Raw genomic sequence first — 25,000 nt, 5'->3', positions numbered from 1 at the left:
GAATACACGCACACACAAACTCATACACAGATTCTAGTGCACTCACCTCCACCATCTACGCACACAAGCATGTGCACATGCATGCACGCGCGTACACACACACACACACACACACACACACACACACACACACACACACACACCACTGTTCTATGGTTGACAGCTGACAGATGCAAAAAAAAAAGTCCAATTATTTTCAAGCCAAGACACAATATTTGAGTGTATTTCTAGGGACACCAGACTGTGTCCTGTCCACTGAAATCTTCTATACCCTGGATAGAAAATAAATTACAACAAGGATCCTAGCTATGAGTTACATACATACGTACAATAACAATACCCTTTTTCTGTACATCTTCATTCTGTACATCTTTCTGTGCTCATTTGTTTCTTAAGCCTATTTCAGACCAAAGATTTTTTCTTTTTTTTTTATCATTTTAAGCCTGATTTATCCAAGCTCACAGTGCATTTTCGGCGTGCCACACCATCAGACATACACGGAGCATAAATGAAACACTAGAACGTTGCAAAAGAAAAATCACAGCTGTCTGAATTACCCTTTAAATTGCCTTACTGCTCATAAGCATCAGATGTTTTTGTATAATTATTAATGTGAAGGAAAAAGAAGTCTTGCAGTTTCCTGTGATATATTATGCCTTTGGAAGACATAATCATATATGCTATAGGAAGGCTTCCTAGCATTTCCTTGTTTATTATATTACACGTTATTTATGGGAAAGAGTCCTTTCCAGAAACTGGGTTAGGTTCTAAGATTGTCTTATGGGGAGATTAAAATGGCCCCACCGGGCCAAAAGTACTCTGCAGAGACTGCAAAATGTTGTTTGGTATTGAAATGTACTGCCATTACCATCATAAGTCACTGGTGGAAACTAAGATATGGAGTACATCTGCACACTCTTTGAAAAACAAATCCATATGTTAGGAACAGGTATGTGGATTCCAAAGAATGTTGCGTTCAACAAGACACTGGTTCTCACCATGGGGTCCAGGGAAAAATGACTGATAGTTAGGAACCACAAAAAAACCTTTACTGGTCTCTAACTCAGATTATTAATTATGGTGGGTCTTTGAAATTAAAAGGTGTGTGAATCACTGCACTGGGATATTGTGACACAGTATCTCCAACTTAAAGAGAGAGGCTGAATATGTTATAGTTGTTGCCTGTGGCTTGTTCAGAATGCCCCCCCAAAAAGTGAAATAAGCTTTGTCAGATGAGCTTTCTCCGCAGCCACAAAATCTGTTAAGCTTGTATTGTTGAGTTCGTAAAAATAATTTGTGCCGGGAACCATGGATCCAATTTTGAAAATTGCTAATCCATGATGCACCATGCACTCAGGGTTGAATTGTATTGTCTCTAAAAACGTAAGCTTTGCTAGTGGCACATAATTATTATGTTCTACAAGCTCACAACACATTGCACTGCGATTCGTTGTGAGCTTGTAGAATGTAGATCATCGCGTTTCAGTGCACAGAATAATGCACAACCAACTAAGTAAGGCTTAAGAAAACATGGTCATGGTCATTTTAATTTGTTTGAGTGTCAGTCCCTTGTTATGAGACTAAAACATGCATGCGTTTCTTCCTTGTAGATGTAGGATAAAAAGATCAGTTTATTTTTAGTATGTGAAACGGCACATGCTGACTCTGTCTGGACATCTGGACGTGTACACTCTGACATCACACTCTGGCTTCACTGTGATGTCACACTAACAGAATCCCTTTTATGCCCATATATGGAGTTCCCTGATGTCATTAAGCCCATAACTAACAGGGACTTCATATAGGAATGCCCAAATATGGAGGCCACATTGGCCACATACCACATTAACGGAATCCATATATGGCCAAGACAGATGGCCAAGACAGTCCATATCTGTGTGGCTGGTTCTACAGACAGGGATCTCCATGTATGGGCATAAAAGGGTATGATGTCAGATGTCATAGACGTCATAGGACTTTCACATAACGAATAACTGAGTAAGAATGTGTGGGCTCTCATAGCATATCTCCATATACAGTACGATCTCCATAAATGGGTACCGTATATGGAAAACTGGTCCGATATACATCACTGGCCAGTGATCTCTCTCTCTCTCTCTCTCTCTCTCTCTCTCTCTCTCTCTCTCTCTCTCTCTCTCTCTCAGAATACACATATATTTATGTCTTAATCCCTCTAATTTACTCTTAACTCTCTCAGCCCTCCTCCCACTACCAAGCTACGGTAATAGGATGCAGTGATGCAATATAATGATGACACATCCCAAAATGTACGCCTCGAAAAACAAACATTTTCATATGAAATTAATTATTGATTTGTGCATTGATAAAAAGAAAGGAAAAATGACACTGTTGGCAGAGAAAGTGGAGTGGATGAATGTTGTTTGCAAGCTTCATATCTTGCTGTAGATTGCCTTTCCCAGATAAAACTCCCTGAGAACCATGTATCAGTTCAGCCCCAGAGTATCTCACTGTCGCAACATCTGCCAACGTGACATCAGAACAGCGGCGCTCTGGGAAGCAGAAGGACTGACCTTTTCGGAGCTTGCTGTAAATGATGCATTATTATCTCCTGACACCAGTGGGCCAAAAGATGCAGATAAGCCACATGGCTCAGAGTGTCTTTTTAGCTCTACCTGTTATTTGGTAGCAGTCTACAAAAGGTGTATACTGTGCTGTAGGGAGAGAGATAGTATTGATAATGAGGGAATAAGTGAGTCCATGTCTGATAGTTATTGTAATTGCCAGAAGGGAATAATTTGTGATTTAGATGTATAAAGAGTTGCTCGTGGGTATTTGACTGTGCCATTAGCAGTCTGCATGTTGGTTTTACTCTTCTGGTCTCCTGTCTGGAGTGGACTGAATAATCAACAACAAAGATGCACTCTGTAGACCACAAATCTCTGCTAGGAGGCATGCCCTAGTAATACCTCTCTCCATCTTTCTCTCTGACTTTTAAGACCGCTCACACTGAGTTTAATGTGCAGAGACATTAAGACTGTGAAAGAGTAGTGTGGCATTAGCCTTACATTAAGACGCATTCTGCCGAGACTTTCGCATTGTGAATTGGGGCGACGGCAGAAAGCGTCTTACCGACTTGTCAGACAGGTCCGGAGTATGGTCTGCAAAACTGCTACTGCGGCTCTACACATGCACACATGCGAGACATATCTTCCGTACAAGTTCTGCAAAGTTTTTGCGACTTGTCCGGAAGCCTTGTTTAATGTATTAGTCCGTATTGTTAAATAAAATGAGTTTTTACCAAGTGTGTGTCTTTTCCAAATCTAGCATCTCTGGTTTGGTTAAAGATGGCTGCACTTATCACGTGACGTTCATCCATTCCCCCATTCGCTCAATACAAGGACATGACGTAAGTGTATACGGAAGAATGCACAATAATGCTTCCAGCCACCAGCGGGCGCTGTTGCAGCTAACGTTGTAGCAAACGAGGAAAAGCTGTACACTTGGTAAAAACTCATTTTATTTAACAATACGGACTAATACATTAAACAAGGCTTCCGGACAAGTCGCAAAAACCTTGCAGAACTTGTACGGAAGATATGTCTCGCATGTGTGGATGTGTAGAGCCGCAGTAGCAGTTTTGCAGACCATACTCCGGACCTGTCTGACAAGTCGGTAAGACGCTTTCTGCCGTCGCCCCAATTCACAATGCGAAAGTCTCGGCAGAATGCGTCTTAATGTAAGGCTAGTGTGGCATGTTATTACCAGCTGTATGTCATCTCTACTCGCATTTATTGTCAGTCTCTCCATCATTCTCTCTGACTTAAGACAGCTCAGACTGAGTTGAATGCAGAGTCACAGACATACGGTAGACTCTTGTAAATTGGGATTTTTGGGGTACAGTACATTGTCAGGTTTATATTTTGGCGCTATTCTAAAGTTAGCTTGAAAGGCTAACTTAAAGGTGAATTCTTTTTTTTTCTTTTTACCTGGGCCCTTTTTTTATATACCGGTATGTCCCCGTTTATTTAAGCCAGAGAGTAGCCTACACAGAGGAATACAGAGGCAACAAGCAGAGAGGGGAGACTGTTGTTGTTGTTGCGACCGTCAGGTCTTAGTTACTATCAAAACCTCCACTGGCTGTCTGTCTGTCTGTCTGTCAGTCACGTCACGTCGCGTCGCGTCACACTTTTCCCCTACTCATATCTCCGCCACCGTTGCCCCTATCCATGCCAAACTTTGCACACACTCCTTGGCTGCCAAACCACAACCTCCACCCCTCATGTCTCACATGCCCCTCTTCTAGCGCCACCATGAGGCGGATTCTTGCAAAACTTTTTTGGACACTGCTCCTACAGATTTTTCCCAAATATCACGCAATTCGCTACACAGTATCTCTACAGTCATTTCATCAACATGCATCGGTCCCATCTAGCGCCACCATCAGGACGATTTTTGCAAAACACATTTTTGGACGCTGCTCGTACAGATTTTGCCCTAAAATCACGCAAAGCGGTACACAGTATCTCTAAAGTCATGTCATCAACATGGATCCGTCCAATTTTCCATATTCCCCCCTGATTGGCTACCATTGCCTTCTAAAGTTTGTGTATGCGACCTGACGGTCGCTTATCTCCCGATTTAGGGAGTCTTACTGGTTGATGTTGATGATGTGGTGTAGCGCTGTGTCACATATTTTCTTCATCTGAAAGAAGACAAAAAAGAGCAACGGCTCCTTTTGCACATTTCTAATTTGTGTCAGCAAAATGAAGCGAAACACTATGCTTCATTTTTTATGAAAGATATAAACGGCACTGCAGCACTGGCGGCAGCTGAGATATGCTCCATCCTTTATGCCTGTCTCCACTCTGGGAATGGCAAATGTATTTTGGAGAAAGTGCTTTTGGTCTTTCACCTACTCTCTTTGACTAGTAGTGATAGTCCTTGTAGGTGGTCACTGGCACTGCAGACCTAATGATTTGGTTTCATCTTCCATTTGCAGCACAACATGACAGTACACTTAAGCCTGAATTTGGAAAAAGTTTGAATTACTGACTTGAGAACAAACGGACCAATTCCAACCAATTTTGCTCTTCGTTTGTTGTGCAAATGTTCTGCTCCCCAAAAAAAGAAACAGAATTCACCTTTAAATGTCTGCAATTGGCTTGTTCCGCTATATCCCATAAGCCTCGAGGGATAGGAGCATTGTAATTGGCTAGTTGGTAGTGGGACAATTGCTAGATAATACTACCAGTAAGACTCCCTAATCGGGAGATAAGCGACCGTCAGGTCGCAGCGTGATTTTAGGTCCAAAGATCAGCCTGATGGTGGCGCTATATGGGACAGATCCATGTTGAAGAGATGAGTGTAGACTTACTGTGTAGCGATTTGTGTGATTTTAGGGCAAAAACCGTAGGAGCAGTGTTCAAAAATGTGTTTTAAAAAATTGGCCTGAAGGTGGCGCTATATGGGACAGATCCATGTTGAAGACATGAGTGTACACATACTGTGTACCGATTTGCGTGATTTTAGGGCACAAATTGTAGGAGCTGTGTCCGTAAATGTGTTTTGCAAGAACCGGCCTCATGGTGGTGCTAGAAGAGGGGCATGTGAGAAAAGAGGAGATCCATGTTGATGAGATGTGTGTAGACATGTCTTTGTCTGTGGCAGAGCAATGCGGTGTGCAGCCGATTTGGGGGCGTCATTTGGTTGTTTTTTAGCTTTTTGGCGGGGGTCCCTGGGGGTCCCTGGAGCTGCAGGGGTCCCTGGAAGGGTGGAGGTTGTGGATTGGCAGACAATGAGTGTGTGTGGAAAATTTCACATGGGGGGCAACAATGGCGGAGATATGAGTAGGGCAAAAGTGTGACGTGACGTGACAGATATGCTGACTGACGGACGGACGGACAGACAGACAGACAGGCGGTGGAGGTTTTGATAGTAACTGCGACCTAACGGTCGCAATAAAATATAGAATGACCAGTAAAATACCTAAGGGCGGAAATGTGTTGGCCATATATGGATTCTGTTAGTGTGGTTCTCCTAACAGGGCATCATCTGGAATACAATCCCTTTTATGCCCATATATGGAGATCCCTAACAGAATCCTTTTTATGCCCATATATGGAGATCCCTGCTCTGAGTATCTGACATCACTGTGATGTCACCTGTTTATGTCCATATATGGAGATCCCTGCTCTGAGTATCTGACATCACTGTGATGTCACCTGTGATGACACAGCGATGTCAGGGGAACCACAGTGTCAGGCGTTACCCGTACGGACAGATCGGACAAGCTGTGACGGTTCTGATAGTAAACTGCGACCTACTCGCAATGGCTTGCTGTTAGCATTCACAATAAATATGACCAAGAACCTAGCATCAGTTTCTAAATAGTACAATATATTAAATGTTAATAATAATGATAACTAGAAAAATATTGTTCCTTCGAAACAATTGTGGGCTCGCTTCAAGCCAGAAAACAATGGCTATAAAAGCACAAAATGTCAAGATCGCAGGCAGTGCTCTCTTTGACGTTACTGACGTCAAAGATTGGTCCATTTTGTTCCAAAAATGTGTTGTGCAAAAGTTGACCCGCTGGTGGCGCTATAACAGGCCAATGTGAGAAGGTTGGTATCTGTTCCTTGACCTATTGGGAATGTGCTTGCAAGATTTCACGCACATCCCAGGCTGTGTTCATGATTTGAGGTGTTTTTGGCTTTGGACACTTTATCGCTGCTTGCAGCTATATTTATTATTATTATTTTATAATTTTTTTGTGTGCACTTCATAGGCATGTTAGATAAAGGTCCTTAGATTGCGTGTAGAATGTTTCATGCAAATTGCAAAAAAAATCCTAGAATAAAAACGGGTTTAAGCGTTTTACAAACTGCTCAAAATTATATAGCGCCCCCCTTTGGCCATTTGGGGTAAGATTGGTTTCAGTGATATTTGAACTAACCCTCTACACTATTTTGTCATGAAAATGTGACTTTGTTTGTATGTTTTAGAGGCAGAAGAATAATTTGCATAAAAATGCAATATTGTTTGAATTATTTAAAAAAGCATGTTTCAATGTTAAAGAAATCCGATCTGACAGATCTTTAGATATCGGTCCAAAGTTCACGTAAAAAAAGTTTTGTGCACGTGACGCGAAAATTCCAGAATAAAAGCGGGTTTACGCGTTTTACAAACTGCTCAAAGTGGCGGAAAATCGAAGGGCGGAGCTTACTTAACAACGACACAGATGTCTTCCGCTTGAGTCAAAGCACGCGTGTAACAAGTTGCATGTCTTCAAACGAAACGAGTCATGACTTATGCCCGTTTGAAGTTTGAATTTTCAGACGCTTCGTATAGCGCCCCCCTTTGGCCGATTGGAATAAAATTGGTTTCAGTGATACTTTGACTAACCCTCCACATCTTTGCCAAATGCCATGAACGTGTAACTTTGCATGTATGATTTAGAGGCCGAAGAATAATTTGCATAAAACCGCAATATATATTGAATTATTAAAAAATTATATTTCACTTTAAAAGAAATCCGCCGAGATTAGTTTGACCGTATTGGTCCAAAGTTCATGTGAAAAAAGTTTTGTGCACTTGACGCGAAAATCCCAGGAGGAGATAGATTTTTACTGTTTTTCATATAATTCCGAATTGTGGGAGACCTAAAGGTCAGAGGTCAAAAGTTAGAGGGTAAAAGTTGTTCGGCATGAGGAGACGCATAAGTGTATACAGGTTTCATGGCTGTATGTATAACACAGCATGAGCTATACCTGTTCAAAGTTCGCACTTTCGAAGGCTTCGTGCAGCGCCACCATTTGGCCGATTGCTATAAAAAATAATAGCGCACTTCGCCACTGTAAACTGAACACATTGATGTTTTTATTTTCATTTTCTCACTAAGTATGTAGGAGTAGAAAGGAACCGAAGTTCCCGTCTACTGTCTGACTGACTGATAGATAAATAATGACAATATCTAAAGTGTGCTCGCCTTATAGGCGAGCCCACAATAATAATAATGTCTAAATAACATTCTATCACATAAACAAACATACACAGGGGTGAAAACATGATAGAAATGGAGCAATGGCCACCTTGTGGAAAGAATCTAAATGAGCTGTCCTCTGTATCCATAATGAGCTGGGCTGCAGTGCACACAGGCAGACACTGACAGACAGTAGTTCACAAGCAGAGACCTGCAGCTTGGTGACATGTTGCAAATGATAGCGATAACAACCACAGCTGTTATTAATAACCTGTAGGTCAAAACTGTCAGGCCTGCCAATCCTGAGAGGCCTGTTAGCGGGTAAGATGCCAGTTTGACTTGGAAGTACAATTATATAGAATAGATAGCATATGGCTGAATGCATTATACTGGGCTAAATCAACCTTTTTCTGCATGGTCTGAGGTCAATTTAGCTTGGATTTATTGTTACATACAGACGTGACACCAGTGATGTAAAGTAACTAAGTACATTTACTTAAGTAATGTACTTAAGTACACTTTTGAGGTGTAACTTTACTTGAGTATATCCAATTTCCAATACATTTACTTCTACTCCACTACATCTCGGATCCAAATATTGTACTTTTACTTCACTATATTTATTTGAACACTTAAAGCCATACTGTGTAAGATGCCCAACTAGTGGTCATTAGCCCTATAGCAAACCGCGGTCGCGTCCGCGTCTTTCGGACGTTTTTCGTACCTTCAGACCCCCGCGTCTGCCTCCACCTCGCTGAGATCTATCTTTTAAGGGGTCCCTTGTTCCTGTGCGTTCAGTAATTCCAGAGATACGGACTCCTTCACCCTGCCTGGTAGGCGAAATTACCTAGAGAAGGGATGGTACAAACGGGCGACAACAAATATGGCTGCCATAGCGACCCCACTTCAAGATGCGCTGTGATTGGCCGGCAGTTGTATAACCCTCGCTGTGATTGGCCGGTAGTGTGATGACGCAATTTTGGCGCGAGATCCGGTCCACGGCAAGGATCTCAGTTTACATACAGAGAAGGCTTTACAGGCTGAAATTCACGGCGCGGATCTTCTAAAACTTTTGTGATTTAATAGTTAGGAGAATTTTAAGATTTGTTTTATAAAAAAAGTTACATAGTACAACTTTAATAGTTACTTAGGTGTAAATTATTATATTATAAAACACACATTAACCCACTTTAGCCCTATTTTATACCTTGACTATTTGAAAATATAGCAGATCTACAATCCTACAACGCGTCGCGATGTGATGCATTATGAGCTTGTAGATCTGCTATTTTCAAAAATGTAGTACTTTTACTTTTGGTACTTTAAGTACATTTTGATGCCAATACTTTCATACTTTTACTCAAGCACATTTTGAATTCCGGACTTTTACTTGTAACAGTCAGAGTACATCTACATTGCAGTATTGATACTTTTACTTAAGTAATGAATGTGAGTACTTTTTCCACCACTGTGTGACACTTGAGAACTTCACACATCATGCCATCGGCAAGACAGTGGATTGTTAGAACACTGACAGTGAGAAAGGAAGGCATTTTCCAAGGTGTTACTGTTATGTAAATGCTTTTCAGATTCTTATTTCCAATGAAAAGAAGTGTCCAAAAGTGCCCTTTGTTTTCAGTAACAAAAGAGAAGAATGAGCAGGACTAAACAGTGAAAAGAACCTTGGAAAACAAGTACGGTATTTCCAGAAACAAATGCAGGAAAAGTTTTGAAATGTTACATCTGTACCTGCTACAACATACATGGGCAACTGGCGGCCCGGGGGCCACATGCGGCCCCCACCTTCACTTAATGCAGGCCGCAGGTTAATACCAGAATGCTGATATATTATTGATTTCAGCTGTTACAATTACAACCATGACCTGCTTTAATTCCTTCAGTCTATATTAGTAGCTTAATGACGGTTAATGAATGTTTTTGTATTTAGGTTCATAAAGTTAACATGAGTAAATAACAAAATGCGTTTGAAATTATATCAAAATGTTACATTTCAGGATTCCAATTAAAAATAACAAAAAATTATTCAGGATTCCAATTCAAAAGAAGCAAAAATTGCCGATCTACAAGCTCTGCTATTTTTGCTTCTTTTGTATGAGATACTAGAATGACAAAGTAGGACGTAGCAATATTCAATGTGGCCCTCTAGAGTGAAGGTGGAAATATAGTGGCCCTCGCCATCATCAAAGTTGCCCACCCCTGTGCTACAATGTCTAGTTCAGGGGGCATAATAACATAATTGTATGACTCTGCATGGGGGGGAAAGTAATACATCATAATAAAACTCCTGCCCTCTTGTATTATAATGAAATCATTTCATAGTTCTAATGATTTTTTTTTCTCTTTTCTTTTTATTAATTGCCATAATTCTAATCCTGTGGACCTGCTTATTACCCAGAGAGAATCTGTGATACTTAACTTGCTTACAACCTAAGAAACAAATCTTTTCTCACTTTCTTTCCCCCCTCTAGATCTTTCGCAGAGCAGACAAAAACGGTGAGTACAATGACATAACATGTTAGTTGATGATTATTCTGTCACGGTGTGTGCATGGCTCTAGGTTTTATTTCCACCGATTACACCACCCCCCCGCCCCGTCAGAGATGTGTTTGCATGAACAGCTTCCAAACACTGCTCCTCTTCTCGTTCATGCTCCAACAAGCTCCTCAGCCAATTTAATATGATGTTAAGATGCCGTACTATAGAGCTGTTGCAGAAAATGTAGTCCCTCCATGTTAGCTTTAGACACAGAGGAGCTGAACGAGGCGAAAATGAATTGTGTCCGTAAGTTCACGTACTTTTAATAAGATAACAGGGACGTGCAGAGAATGTTAGAGAGGCATTACTGTTTCTCCTTTATTTTTTATATTAACCATTTGAACCCTATAGTATCCATATTCGGAGAACTTTGGACAAAAATAGCGTTGTGAGCTTGTAGATCGTCTATTTTCGACAAAGAGGTTTGTGTTGAAAGAGCAGAATAAGTACGGAGTGAAAGGTCAAGTTTATTAAGTATTGATGGTTCAAGTGGTTAAATATCTGAAAACACAAATTGACATGAATCCAAAATACACTGATGATCGTGCTGTCAAACAATGAAACGATATGGAATCTACAGTATGAAGAGGTTGTGGGGGTCCCTGCTTCATCTCTCTCTCAGCTAAGGGGTCCTTGGCCTTACAAATGTTGCCTTAGTTGTTGTACAGTAATAAACTCCACTGGGATCATCATCATACAGTATTATCAAGTAAAGAAAAGAGAGACGAGAAACATATAGCAAAGGATGTCCTCTCCCGAGGATGTATAATAATAGAAGATAGATGAGATGGAGCTCAGTGCTAATAAGCTGTTGTGGTGTACAGAGAAGGATAGGATATACCGTACAGTATGTAGTTACAGTATATGAATACATTCAGGGTGAATAAATCATGAGGAACCCTTGGAAATAGATGGGTCCTATGAATCATACATAAAAGCTGTGATACCGTATTTATCAAATCCCTTTCTTTCATCATGGATGGAAGGTTGTGTACGAAAGAGGAGCGCTTTGCCATTTGAACCCGTGGTTCTCAAAGTAGGGTCCAGGGGACTCTCCCTAAGGGGGTTCCAAATGGACCCTAGACAGGTCTGTGACTCCTGATTGTTATGGGGGTCCTTGAAATGGGAAAACGTTGGAGAACCACTGATATACAGTAGACCAGGGGTCTTCAACAGGGGGTCCGGGACCCCTAGGGGGTCCTCAGAGTTACTACAGGGGGTCCTCCAAATCTTTGAGTGATAGAAACTTTTTTTCCTCCTTTTTTATATTAACCACTTGACTAGCGTCCGTATTCGGAGAACTTTAGCCAAAAATAGCAGATCTACAAGCTCACTGTGAGCTTGTAGATCGTCTATTTTTGGCAAAGAGCTTTGGTGTAGAGGAAAAAAGGGCAGACTACGAACAGAGTGAAAGGTCAAGTTTATTAAGTATTGACGGTTTAAGTGGTTGCATATCTGATAACACAAATTGACATGAATCCGAAATACACTGAAGATGGTGCTGTCAAACGATGAAACTATATGGAATCTGGGGGTCCCTGCTTCATCTCTCTCTCAACTAAGGGGTCCTTGGCCTGAAAACGTTGAAGACCCCTGCAGTAGACAGCTATGGATACTGAGCATACTGTAGTTGACCAATTAAGACTACCAAAGGATCATGAGCAGAAAACCACAAGGATAATTGGCCAATTTACATATCCTAACAGTATCTATATGGTGTTATTGGCAAACTGGTCACCATTCAACAATATACTAGCTTAGATCAGTCTTTTTAATCAAGCTGTTTTCTATGTTTTATAACTAATCAATGTGTCAGATCCCTGCCTTTCAAGCTAGAAGATTATTTGTATGCGCATGCATGTTAGATGCATTCTTGTTATGACTCACTGTACCTGTCTCTTCATCTTACAGTATATATTGTATAGTAGCCTATACAGGCCCTTCCTTGGATTGGAATTCTATATTTGGCGAAAATAGCCGTTCTATATGCTCGCAATGTGTCGCAATGCAACACACTGTGAGCTTTGATTTGGTGAAGAGAAAAAAAAGAAAACATGCTGTGAGCTTTTAGATGAGCTATTTTCTTTTTTTTGAGCGGTGGTCACACCGTCTCCATAGCGTGGCCGTGTGTGTATCCGTCTATGTATGTGGGTGGGTGGGTGGGTGGGTCCGTATGTAGCCTAAGTACCCCTGGTGACCAGAGAGGTGCTGTTGAGTCTAGTCTGCCCTGAGCATCAACTGCAATACCAGTGGTGGCCTGAGTGACATGGATGGATGGATGGCTCTCTCTCTCACACGCAAGCAAGCCCCCCCCCCCCCCCCCCCCCCCCCCCCCCCATATTATTATTATTATTATTATTATTTTAAATATTTTTTAAAAATATTTATTTAATCTTTTTTATTATAATTATAATTATTATTATATATTTGTTTTGCTGTTGCGCAGCCTCCACGACCACCGCTCAGTTCACACGGGTGTGATTTTTTAACATATTTTGTATTTTGTCACATGCACACACATTTACAGGGTCAACATTTTACATCATTTTCATAATCATATTACAGTCGATTTCAATCCTCCGTGGTGTCATACTTCCGGGTTGTGTATTCAGTCCATTTCTCCCATTTTTCAAGAAACAGCTCTTCCTGTATCCTGAGTCTATGCGTAAATCTCTCCATTACATACATTTCCTCCACAATGCACAGCCACTGCTGTGCACTATGAAGTGAAGTGAAGTGACTAGGGGAGACACTTCTATACCACAATCTCGTTATTGCTTTTTTGCTGGCTGCTAATAGAACCCTTATTAGAACGCTATGGTTGCACCTTGACCAGATACATCTGTCTCCATGTGTGTTTTCTAAATATAATACCACACTTGTCTTTGGTATTTCATATTTCAATATATCTCTAATATAATATAATATATCACTATAAGAGATTTGGGGTAGAGGTTAAGAAAATAAGGAAGGGACCAAGTACAGATCCCTGCGGGTCCCCAGTCAGCAAAGTTCATAGGGTTTAAGTGGGTGATTAAAGGACCCTATAGACGATACTGTGCATGTCCATGTCTATTCACAGCTGTGGCCATTATACAATGCATAGTCTCGGAAACCCAATGCATAATCATAGACCACCTGCTGCAAGTGGCTTCATTTTTAGATTTTATGTTTGTTTAGGCTACCTTTTATCCATAGTCACAGTCATGTACATTTAAATGTAGTTACGACGAACACTTTGCCACGTTTATGCTACGCTGTGGAAATGTAGTTTGGGACGAGACGGCCAACATTAGCGTTACCCTAATGGTAACGCTAATGGAAAACCTCAAAACAGAGGGAGATGAACAATGAACAATGAACAGCACCGCCAAAACTGTCTGCTTCAAGTGAAAAACGGCAGATTAAGCTAAAGAAGACGCTGACAGGGCCCAAGTAAACAACAGCTGAGCGAGCAAGAGAGGAAGTGAACTAAGTAGGACACGAAGTAGGACACACTCTTATCTCTCCAATAGGTCAGTCCCTTTGCTGCTGAGAAGAATCTCAGTTCTCTTAAGTGGTTTATAAATTCCCAAGGACCCACAAAGTCTTCAGAATTACTGAGAGCATTCAGCCAAATCTCCTCACAGTGGGCTCTCAAGCTCTCTTCACGAAAGCCTGGCTGAGCACTACAGTATGCTTTTACACCGATGCTGGTATTCTTAGTATGTTTTAGAGGGGCCTCTGTGATGAAATTGATGTTCTAGGCTGGCTTTTCAGCCTCATATCCTAATAATGGATGTGGGAACACTGCTGGTTATGTGTGCATGTATGCGTGCATGCGTGTGGCCTAGATGCTTTGTTTGGGTTTGATTTCGGAGACCTAGTTTCTTGCATCTCTTAGGAGTGGGCTATATGGTGATAAATATCGTTGAGATGATACAATGTCTCCACGATATGCCTTTTCAGAGATATCGTAGCCTATATACTAGAGATTGTGATACACTGAGGGAGCCATATCAAAATCCCCTTTGAATTGTTAATACAGAGATTACATCACAGAATTCATTAAAACCTGCTTGAAGTGTTATTTTGGTATAAATATTTGACGTTTTTGAGAAAACCTAGTTCAGGATTTAGAAGTCGTTTTTAGAATCAGTCTCAGGTCTAATTCATCAGTTCTTTCTGGACCGATGAAGTATTGTGGTATGTTCAGAGAAATGTGCATTTTTGCGAAACATACCTTCTGGCCAACCCAGAACTCAGAACTGCTAGGAGAAGGACAGACAGACAGACAGACAGACAGACAGACAGACAGACAGACAGACAGACAGACAGACAGACAGACAGACAGACAGACAGACAGACAGACAGACAGACAGACAGACCGACAGACAGACTGACTGACAGACGGACAGACAGATAGGGAGGAAAATATTACCTTCTTGGTGGAGGTAACAAGAGAGCACCCATTTCTGAAAAAACATACAGAAATAGACAGATACAATATGTCTCTTGAATTGGACGCAGGGAGAATCAGGTTTCTCTAGGAGTCACAATACTTGAAGTATAGTTGAAGTTACATTGTGAACACAATGTCTCACTAATAGCAGGCAGCGTATAACAATAACTTTCATGATCATCATCATGTACATCATTGGTTCTTTATGAGGGGGTGAATTGTCAAATATTAGCGGCAGAAATTGTGAAAATAGCCGATCTACATGTTCACAACGCCTTGCAACGCAAGGCGTTGTGAGCATGTAGATCGGCTATTTTCACAATTGAACCGTGTTAAATGCAATGCCTAAACTCTTAGTGCTTGTAGGGTGGGGTCCCCATTTAAAATATGATTATTTTGGGGGTCGCGGCCTGAAAAGGTTGAGAACCACTGATGTACATCACTGTGATAAATGGATCAATTAAGCACACGGAGGCCCAGACCAATCTGTATTTTTAGGTTGTCCGCTTTTCATGAATATTATATAGTTGACCCAGATCTGTCAGACAGAGCAAAGCAAACTCCCAGTAGTCATCATTAGTCCACTCCAAGGAGACCAAGGGCGCTCAAAAAGGCAACTGGTGGTCAGCTTGACACCTTCAACATGGGAGGCTTTCCAAAGGCAGGCCTCTGAGAGGACGTTTTCTGATCTGTCAACCAACCACTGCAGGTATGAAGCTACAGGAGCACGAGCCAAGCATCAGTCTAGCACTCCAAAATATACAGTAACACTGCTGCATGAAAATAGCTTTAAACACTCTAAACACTCTCTGTGGAAAAGGTTTTATCTTGTGTGGATGGAAGTCTGTCTGGCGGGTTTTTTGGACCACGATTAATTTAATTTAGGAGGTAAATCATTTTTGTAGCAAAGGAAGGAGTCCTTTTGTTTAACTTTTTTGATTAATTTTCTCAAACTGAATAATGCTTAATTTATACTTTGTGTCACACAAAAATAGACGAAATACAAGCTCACAACGTGTCACAGATGCAATGCGTTGTGAGCTTGTAAATCGTCTACATTTGGTGCACAGCACCATCGTTTGGCACGCAACACGGCTAAATAAGGGAAGCAGGGAGATGGTCTTTAAAAGAGAAATTATTTTCTTTTTCAAATAACATGGAACGTGTTGAAAGTCCAATTTGGCAGCTCGGAGTCGGAACAGCTCATTAGACTTTACTGTGAATGGAGGAGGCAGCTAGGAAGATAGCGAGCAAGATGGAAAAAGAAATGTGCGAAAGGCTTGAGAAGGGATGAGAAATTGGTCCGCTGTGGTGGCATTGGTTTTGCTGGCCTCCGCAACCGCATTATGTATTCAGCTCGGGGCCCGAGGAACAATGAGCTGTGTCATTCGAGGCTCCGGCCAAACAGATGGTCTTCAAAGTTACCTTTGGAGTTTTTAAATCAGCCAACTGGAACATCCCCAGCTTATTAAATTGCCCTCATTGTTATCATGTCATTGTTAGCCAGGAGTTCCATTTGAGCTGATATGCTTGGCAGGGCTATTATCCCAGGCTTTATGAGATGTTTCAAGAGTTTTGCTGGAATAGGCTATTTGCAAAGCAACCATAGCCTACTGGAAAGAAATTGGGACGCTTCCTTACTTCCTTCACAGGTTTTACGAATGTTTCTAATTAACGTTGTGTTCCATTCTGGGCAAAGTGCTGAATCAGGGTGCTGATATTGTGCATGCATGTTGGCTAACTGGAAATACTCTGCAGTCTGCAACACTCAAAGTGTGGTCCTGATACAAAATGAGAAAATAAATGATGAGTGCCAAATCTAAATACCACCAAACCAAAAACTCACTAATATACTTATATAATACACAATGTTTAACAAAACCCTACTACTCTAACAAACAAACAAAATACAGGGGGTGGCACTCACTCCTAACCTAATGTGTTTGACAGAAAATGACAACATGATGGAAATGTAGCCTAGTCTATAGGTTACATCAAATCTTACCTAATGTTTCCTTGATAGAAACAATGCACAGAACAGAAGGCACACAAACAGGCATTTTATAGGAGTTTTATGCAAGACTAGGGCTTCCTACAAACAGTCATATATCGTCTCCGTGTCGTTTGAGAATGAGGTGGGAGGGTTGGTCTATGGAAGTCACATGGTTTCATGTCTCTTCCAAGCCTCTTGGTCAAGAGACAAGAAGATTCAAGCCAAGAGGCTTGGAAGAGACATGAAACCATGTGACTTCCATAGAGAATGAATTGGACCCACCCTCCTCCCCATTCTCAAACGACACAGAGACGATATATCACTCTTTTGTGTGAATGCGGCCTTAGTCTGAACACAAAGAGAACTGTCTCTCTCTGATCACGGTGGAAGGGAGAAGGAGAGATAATTGGAGCTGATTGGTGGACTGTTATTGGAGGGCCAATGGGACGCTGAGGCGGAGTTGAGGGATGATGATTCACTGATGAGCTGGACCTGGGTTTGAGGAAAGAGGAAGACGAAGATGAAGTGCATGCTCTTGAAATTAAAAAGTTTGAGAACCACTGTGCTACACTAAATTGCACAGAGCCTTAATTACCATAATATAATTGGTAAAACCTGTGAAGGAAGATAGGCCCAATTTCTGTGCCAATATGGCTGCTGTTTATAAAGCGTATAACTATCATGCCTAGGAAAGGTGTAGGACTGAATTACAGCCTTGGTTACTCACATTATAGCCAATATAGCAATCAATTACTTTTGGATCCTTTTTCCTCACCAGAAGCTAATGCATCATACCATGCAGAAATAAATCCCTGATTCCTGTCACGTTCTGATTAATGAATGTGCCCAAGCAGTGCCTCATCCACCTGTCCTGTCCGCCCAATGTCCAACTGTTCGGCATCTATAGTATCTCTTCCACGATTTATGACATGCCATATGTCCATTGAATGGCCATTTTGTCTGTAACTGTCTCTCGCTGATTAATGTTCAGTCTGTGTGCCCATGGCCAACCAATGGTCCATATGCTTCTCTTGGTGCCGTCAAGTCAGCCTCTCTGTCTGTTTTGATTGATTGATTGTAGAATTTATTAGAAGGTTACATAGGAAAAAGTTTCATGACAGTACAAATCAACATGACAGTACAAGGTCAACTTAAAGGAGATCCTAGTATTTACACAGGAACCACTTTATGTATCTCATATAACATTGAAAGACAGACGGATAGAACACAGTACTTTGCATAGGATACCATCAATAACAAAAGGGAAAAAGTATTCAAAAAGTAGGAAAAGAAAAAGAAAAAAAGGGAGATATTTACAGTGGAAAAGGGGAGGTAATGTAAGTATGGGCTTGGACTATTACAAGTTTCGAGTAGCAGCCGTCTGTAGGTGACTTTACAGACTGATTTTGAAGGAGGTTAGGGATTTACACTCCTCTAGGGCTCGCAGAGGGGCATTCCACATGTTAGTGGTATAGCATGAGAACGAAATGGGTTGAACTTGATTTGTGGAGCTGGTGTTGTAATTGTCGACATCCTTGACGTTTAGGAAGTATTTTGTCAGGTACATGGGTATCTTGATGGTGTCCGTCTCTTTGATTCATATCAGATAATGTATCTGTGCCTGCCTGCTGTGGCTCCCTGATTCTGTCCAAGGTCCCAGTATCCGGCTTGCAAGTTGAGGCGATGTAGGAAGAGACTTCAAGAGAAAGTTCATATGAACGGTCGCTAGTTTAGCTGTTTCCCCAATCCGTCTCTTTGATTCATATCAGATAATATATCTGTGTCTGCCTACTGTGGCTCCCTGATTCTGTCCAAGGGCCCAGAAGTTCATATGAACGGTCGCTAGTTTAGCTGTTTCCCCAATGCTGGTGTCAGAAAGAATTTAGTCAGAATTTGTTAAGAATACTATGCCTAACTCTAACCCTAACCTGAGTAACCCTAACTAAATTCGGACTAATGAACCTTCGGACTAATGAACCTTCGGACTTATGGGCAGTCCCCAGAATAATGCTCCATTCAAGTGTCAAACTGACATTTTATTACCTTAATAAACATTGTCATAAATACTTTATGCTTCCAGTCGCTAGTTTAAAGTCGTCTTCTTTCAATCACCATGATATGAGTATTGTTAAATTATGGTTCCATGTGTTTTAAAATTGATGATGTTGAGTCGATGTTCACCTTTCTATCATTTTAGCCATTTTAGTGATTTTTATTTGAGTGGGTGGGGCATCCATACAAGTGGCTAATTATGTATTTTTAGACAAAATAAGCCGGCTATTTCTACTGTATTCCTACTAGCTCCCAATAAGTCACAATCTCCCATGAAAGTCCACGGGGCATCTTGACTCAACATACACAGTACTGTGTGTAGTAGACTCATTGTTTACCTCCCACTTCCCAAGATACTGTGATCTTTAAAAAAAGATCCCAGTAGTAGTAATAAATAGTATTAAAGAGATCACCTGCTTATTATGTCTAAAAAGACATAATTAGGCATGCATCAAATGAAAATCGCTAAAACGATAGAAAGCAGTAAATAAAAATGTTTTAACACTCATCTTTTATTTTCTCTATTTACTATCTAAAACATGAACCCTTGTTGTAAAAAAACAATAGGTCCTTTAAGGTATTACAGCGACAATAATAGTGCTTAATGTTTGTTGTTTTTCAAATATCTGGCTGTGTCTGTCCAGGGCTGGACAATTAATGGAGAATACTCTGAAATCATGATTTTATTTTTCACGAAATGTAGATAACTAATCTGGTTACTATACTTACCGTGGCGTATTTGGCAGTTGTTGTACCTTGCACTGGTCTCTTCTACTTCATACAAGGATTAACATTGTAAAATCCACCTCTCCATCTAAAGGCCCATTCCCACTGGGCCAGATAAACAGATAAAAACATATCTTCATTCAAGTGGATGGTAAGATACATATTTTTTTATCAGTATCTTACCATTCACTTGAATGGAGAAAGATATTTTTGTATCTGTTTATCTGGCCCAGTGGGAATGGGCCTTAACAGTGGAACTTTAACATATTAATTGAGCGTTTGTAGATTTTAAAATAATGACAAAAAATAAGGTTTTGGACATACTGTACAAGGTTTCCACCAAAAACAACAAAATAGCCAATAAATCATGCAGCAGCACTACTGTCTGTCCACAGTAGACTGCGGATGCTGACCAATCTATACAATTTCTACCAGTAGACAGATTGATAGTAGACTCTTGGAAGAGACACTTCCCCACACATCACAACTTAAACAACCAAGCAATTCATCTACCACTATCGATTTTCCGGTGCAATTGTCCATTACTGCAATTTGTGCTTACAGTAACCCAATCGATCTGCGGAAGTAGGGAAGAATTTCGACCTTATCACACAGTCAGTTTTTGACTGCAACTCTTTGCTTTTTCAATGTATCCGAGTACAGTTATTATAGTTCAGTATAATGCAATATTGTGATTTAGGGCAGGGTTGGGTGTCTCTTGAACATTTACAGAAGGGTAAAATTAGTGTGTGTGTGTGTGTGTGTGTGTGTGTGTGTGTGTGTGTGTGTGTGTGTGTGTGTGTGTGTGTGTGTGTGTGTGTGTGTGTGTGCGCGTGCGTGTGTGTTACTTAGGTCAGAAAGTGACTTGAGTTTTATACACACACAGTGACCAATCAGAAGCTACAATCCGTTTGTGCCTGTCCTGCCCCTTGGAAATAGGACGTTTACCAGACTGAGGAACAAAGTGAGAAAGTCTGCGGAATAGAGCGAATTAGTCTGGATTCCAGGCTATAGCCTGAATACCAAAACACCCTCAAATGTGCTCATTAGCTGTTATGGCACTAGTGGTGTTGTAGATAAAAGCATCTGTGGACAGACAGTGTGGTGAATATACAGACTTACTTTATTTTGGCCAACTCAAATATTTAAATCCAAGGATTTAAATTAGCCTACAACATTAACTTTCTGGGAAGTAAACACTGCTTATCTTTTAATCATGTGTTTACATCTGAATTTCAGATGATGGCAAGCTGTCATTTGACGAGTTCAATGCTTACTTTGCTGATGGCATCCTGACTACAGACGAGCTGCAGGAGCTGTTCTTCTCCATCGACGGACGACAGAACAAGTAGGTGCCTTTTCGGCACACTAGTTTGATTGAACGATGCAAATAATGCTTGATATTAAGTCATTTGTTTCCCATTGTTTGCAAAGCAAATACATAGAGTTTAAATTAAATATGAACTGAATGTCATCAAAACAAAATGCTTTACAAACGTAGAAAATGGGGCAGTCCATTAAAGTTGGCAAAACACACAAGTAATAATAAAATAAAAACAATAGATGCTACGGTAGTAAAGCGTTTAAATTCACTTGACATTGAATAAATTAATCTAACACAATCAACATACTAATGAAATACAACTCATCCAATATTTAACCAAAAGCATTGGTGAAAAAACATGTTTTAAAAGGTGATTTGAAAGAAACAGGAATGTTGCAACTTAAGTCTGATCCTCTCAGGCAGATGTTCCAAGGCCTATACAGTAGGTGCCTTGAGCTCTGTCATTAGATTTCTCCTTGAGTATCTCAGCCTGCGGGCTTTAGGGTGTGAAACGATCCATAATATATTGCAGAGTTTGAAGGTGCAGGAGCCTCCTGCCTAGCATGATAGCAGTCTGAATCCATTCGGCCAAACAGGGGGCAAAGGCGGACAGTATATTGGGGTCTCCTAAAATGAACAAGCTAGGATTGAAAGGGATGATCAGGCCTGTTATCGGCTGCAGTCTCTCGTGAATGCCCCCCCAATAGTCTTGGACTTTAGAGCAGCTCCAAAGCATGTGTACCAGCGTAGCGTCTCCGTCTTTGCATCTCCAACATTCAATTTAATAGCAATCTTAAAGCTGAAGAAACAGGACAAAGCAAGTTCTTTCCCCCCCCCCCCCCCCCCCCCCCCTGAGTATCTCAGCCTGCGGGCTTTAGGGTGTGAAACGATCCATAATATATTGCAGAGTTTGAAGGTGATAAATAAAATATGAAATATGAAAATCAATCCTAGACTTAAAGGTGTATTCAGTGATAATGAAAGTGGCCGGGGGTCATCCCGTCCCTTACTGGCCTTACAGCGTGGAAATGTTTAGTTTTTTATAGATTTCTTACACCATTATAATGTTCTCGTTTTGATCATTAGACCCAATCACTGAATATCGGTAGGCCTACGTCTCCAGCTTCAGGATATGTATGATACTGATTTACTACGAGACTGTGGCATTTTATGAGTTCAGTAGTTTACAATCTAGGCATTTAGCAGACGTTCTTAATTCAGAGCGACTGTGGTTCTCAAAACTTTTATTTTGACCATCTTAGCCAAACATCATAACATAACTATGGCCTACTCTACCCTGATTGGTGGAGGACTGCATGGCTGGCCACCTCTGAAAACCGAATCTAGCTATGCTTGTAACACGGGCCATGCATGGTGGTAGTCCTTATATGGTCAGCACACATTCTAGTGAGGAGAATGAATGGAAAATGTACCAATTATATTTTTATTTGAATGAAATACAATCACTGAATATACCTTTAACTGGCTGGACCACTGAAGGGAGTAGACTGTCTCCTCTATAGGTCTAGCAGAAACAGTTGTAGTTTGGACAGACGTTGTTGCGACAGATGAGATAAGTATAGTGAGTTGCTGCTTGCATTGATCCAGGATGAGATAACGTTTTGGGGGAATAGAAAAGCTTTAATTTAATAGCAATCTTAAAGCTGAAGAAACAGGACAAAGCAAGTCCCCCCCCCCCCCCCCCCCAGTCATTATGTGTCCTAGTGATGGCATGGAAAACAAACACAAAAGGATCGACAGCTCGAGCACAATGGAAATCTAGCTGAGGGCTTGGAATGGTAATACATGTTCCTCCCCTCTGGACATAGAGGCGCTTCAAACACTGCAATCAGAAAAATCATCCAAAGGCTGATTGTAGGCTGAATTAATTGGTTGTATTCCTTTGTCCAAAGTCTGTTGCCATTGTCATGGGAATTTATATTCATGACTTAAAAAATCTGTTTTATCTGTTGAGGACCCTCTCTCTCTAACAGCATTGGACTTCTACAAGAAAATTGTTAGCTTGAATTATGTTTGTCAAAGTTGTCTTTTGTTGTTGTTGTCAAACTCTGTAGTTGCTCTGGTTAAATAATGAATATACTGTGTATCTGTGTGTTTGTATTTTGTACACACACTCTTACACACACAGGCGCGTGCACGCATGCATGGATTGCGCGCACACACGTGCATGTGCATGTATACAGATGGACACACAGGGAGTCAAAGTCACGCAGTTTGGGATTACAGGCGTTCAAACTTGCACACATGATGTTTTTTTATTTGCTTTTTTTGTTATACACCACAAAACAACAAACCTCACGTTGCTTATCTCACAGTATTCAGCAGAATCTCTTTACCGTAAATGGAAAGGATTTATTTTTCCCATATCTGAACTTTGGTAACTGTGTTAATAACCACACAGGTTGGAGGGCCTACCGAGGACAATAAAATCTATCAAAGACAAGATAAACAAGTTAAATCAACTTATCCCTGATTTCACACGCTCTGTGAAAACAGAGCATGATGACTTCAGCTGACTGTAACTGTAAAAGGAGAATGTCACTATTGAGGACATGAATTATAGACATGTAATTACCCAAATCATTAGCCAGCTTTAATTGTTTCCTCTTCATTTGACAGAGTAGACCTAAATGACCAGTAAAATCGATTAACCTCTAGCTAGCCACAAGAGGACACTCTTAAAGGGGTCACATTTAGAGTGTGATCATCTATTTTGCACCCCAAGCAGTCATCCTTGCCAATTCAGGTACATGAAGTAATAATTTGATTTGAATGTTGTTGGATTTGATCAAAATCTGCATGTGGCCTGGGTTCGAATTCACCGCGGTGCATCCGGCTTTGTCGGGTGTCAATATGAACACCTGTGTTTCGGGGGGCGGGAAGCCGGGCGGGCAGGGGAGGGTGATATTTGTCATTGCACGTGCTGTACTCCTACTGGCTGGAGCGACACCTGTCAGCAGAGAGTGTTGGGTACACTCAGTGACAGTAGGATACAACAGCAGTGACACATAAATGTGTGTGGGGAGGAATGAATTGGTATACCGTCTAAATTGGGTAGGAAAGGGGAGAAGAAGCAAAAACTCGAAACAAAAAGAAAAAAACAGCATGATTGGAATTTGGAAAAGGTCAGTTTGACATGAATGCTGTGTTCTTCACGGTTTGAACACTTTACAACCTGTTACAAAAGCAATACAAAAACGAATGGACTTTTAATTAGGAGATAGCTGTTGTAATTGGGCCAGCTTACCGTACATTACCTTGATTGTATTTCATTAGCTTTACTCTAGGTTTGATGCACAAATGCCATCCTTGGCCTGATATTAACATTCTAGACACACAGCTCTGAGCCACAGAACCTTTCTAGCACAAATGAACATGGCAGCTCATCTTTGAAATTTGCTTGGCTCAATTAACCTTCCCTTCTGCCTCCTCCTGTGCTCTACCTTGTAGCAACCTAGACACTGACAAGCTTTCAGGTGAGTGGGGTAATGCTTTGTCTGTTTGAATTCTCTTTCCTTACATCACATTAATATGGTTGTTGCATACTTTCCGTTTTTCTTTTTATCCATCAGCAAAACCTTGGCTACATTTGTTATTTTTTTACATTTCATGGGTAGAACTTATCTCCATCACCACAAGAAAGCTGCAACCTTCACCACCAACAACACCATCATTCAACTGCATCCATCATAACCTTATCTTTTGAATGTACACATTTGAGCACAGCTCTGTTGCCCTATTTTCATTTCCATTCATCTCTCATGCGAGCATCACATGGCCTGAATAACGGAAAATAGAGCGAAGACCTGTAAACACTGGAGCTACCCAGAATAAAAATTATGCATAATTTATTGAATGGCAATGGCATCTCAATTCTGCACTGTGGTCCATCTTCAGGGAAAGTTCACTGCCTCCCAGTCCCAA

The 25,000-nt window shown here is 40.9% G+C and overlaps 1 protein-coding gene across 1 annotated transcript in view; it reads left to right on the top strand.

Moving 5' to 3' along the window:
* The window catches only part of necab3 (N-terminal EF-hand calcium binding protein 3), a gene marked incomplete at both ends in the record, with an annotated part of 68,833 nt that overhangs the window by 3,208 nt on the left and 40,625 nt on the right, over positions 1–25,000 (top strand). Inside the window, 3 exons of the mRNA XM_080727862.1 lie at positions 10,453–10,477; positions 20,971–21,079; positions 24,527–24,552. Coding sequence (XP_080583988.1) covers positions 10,453–10,477; positions 20,971–21,079; positions 24,527–24,552 — 160 coding nt within the window. The remainder of the gene's footprint in view (positions 1–10,452; positions 10,478–20,970; positions 21,080–24,526; positions 24,553–25,000) is intronic.

This window comes from Nannobrachium achirus (genome assembly GCF_963921795.1).
Source record: "Nannobrachium achirus genome assembly, chromosome: 6".
NCBI classification, from domain to species: domain Eukaryota; kingdom Metazoa; phylum Chordata; class Actinopteri; order Myctophiformes; family Myctophidae; genus Nannobrachium; species Nannobrachium achirus.
The sequence above is the reverse complement of the archived record's forward strand: the minus strand, read 5'-3'. Positions and strand labels throughout refer to the sequence as shown.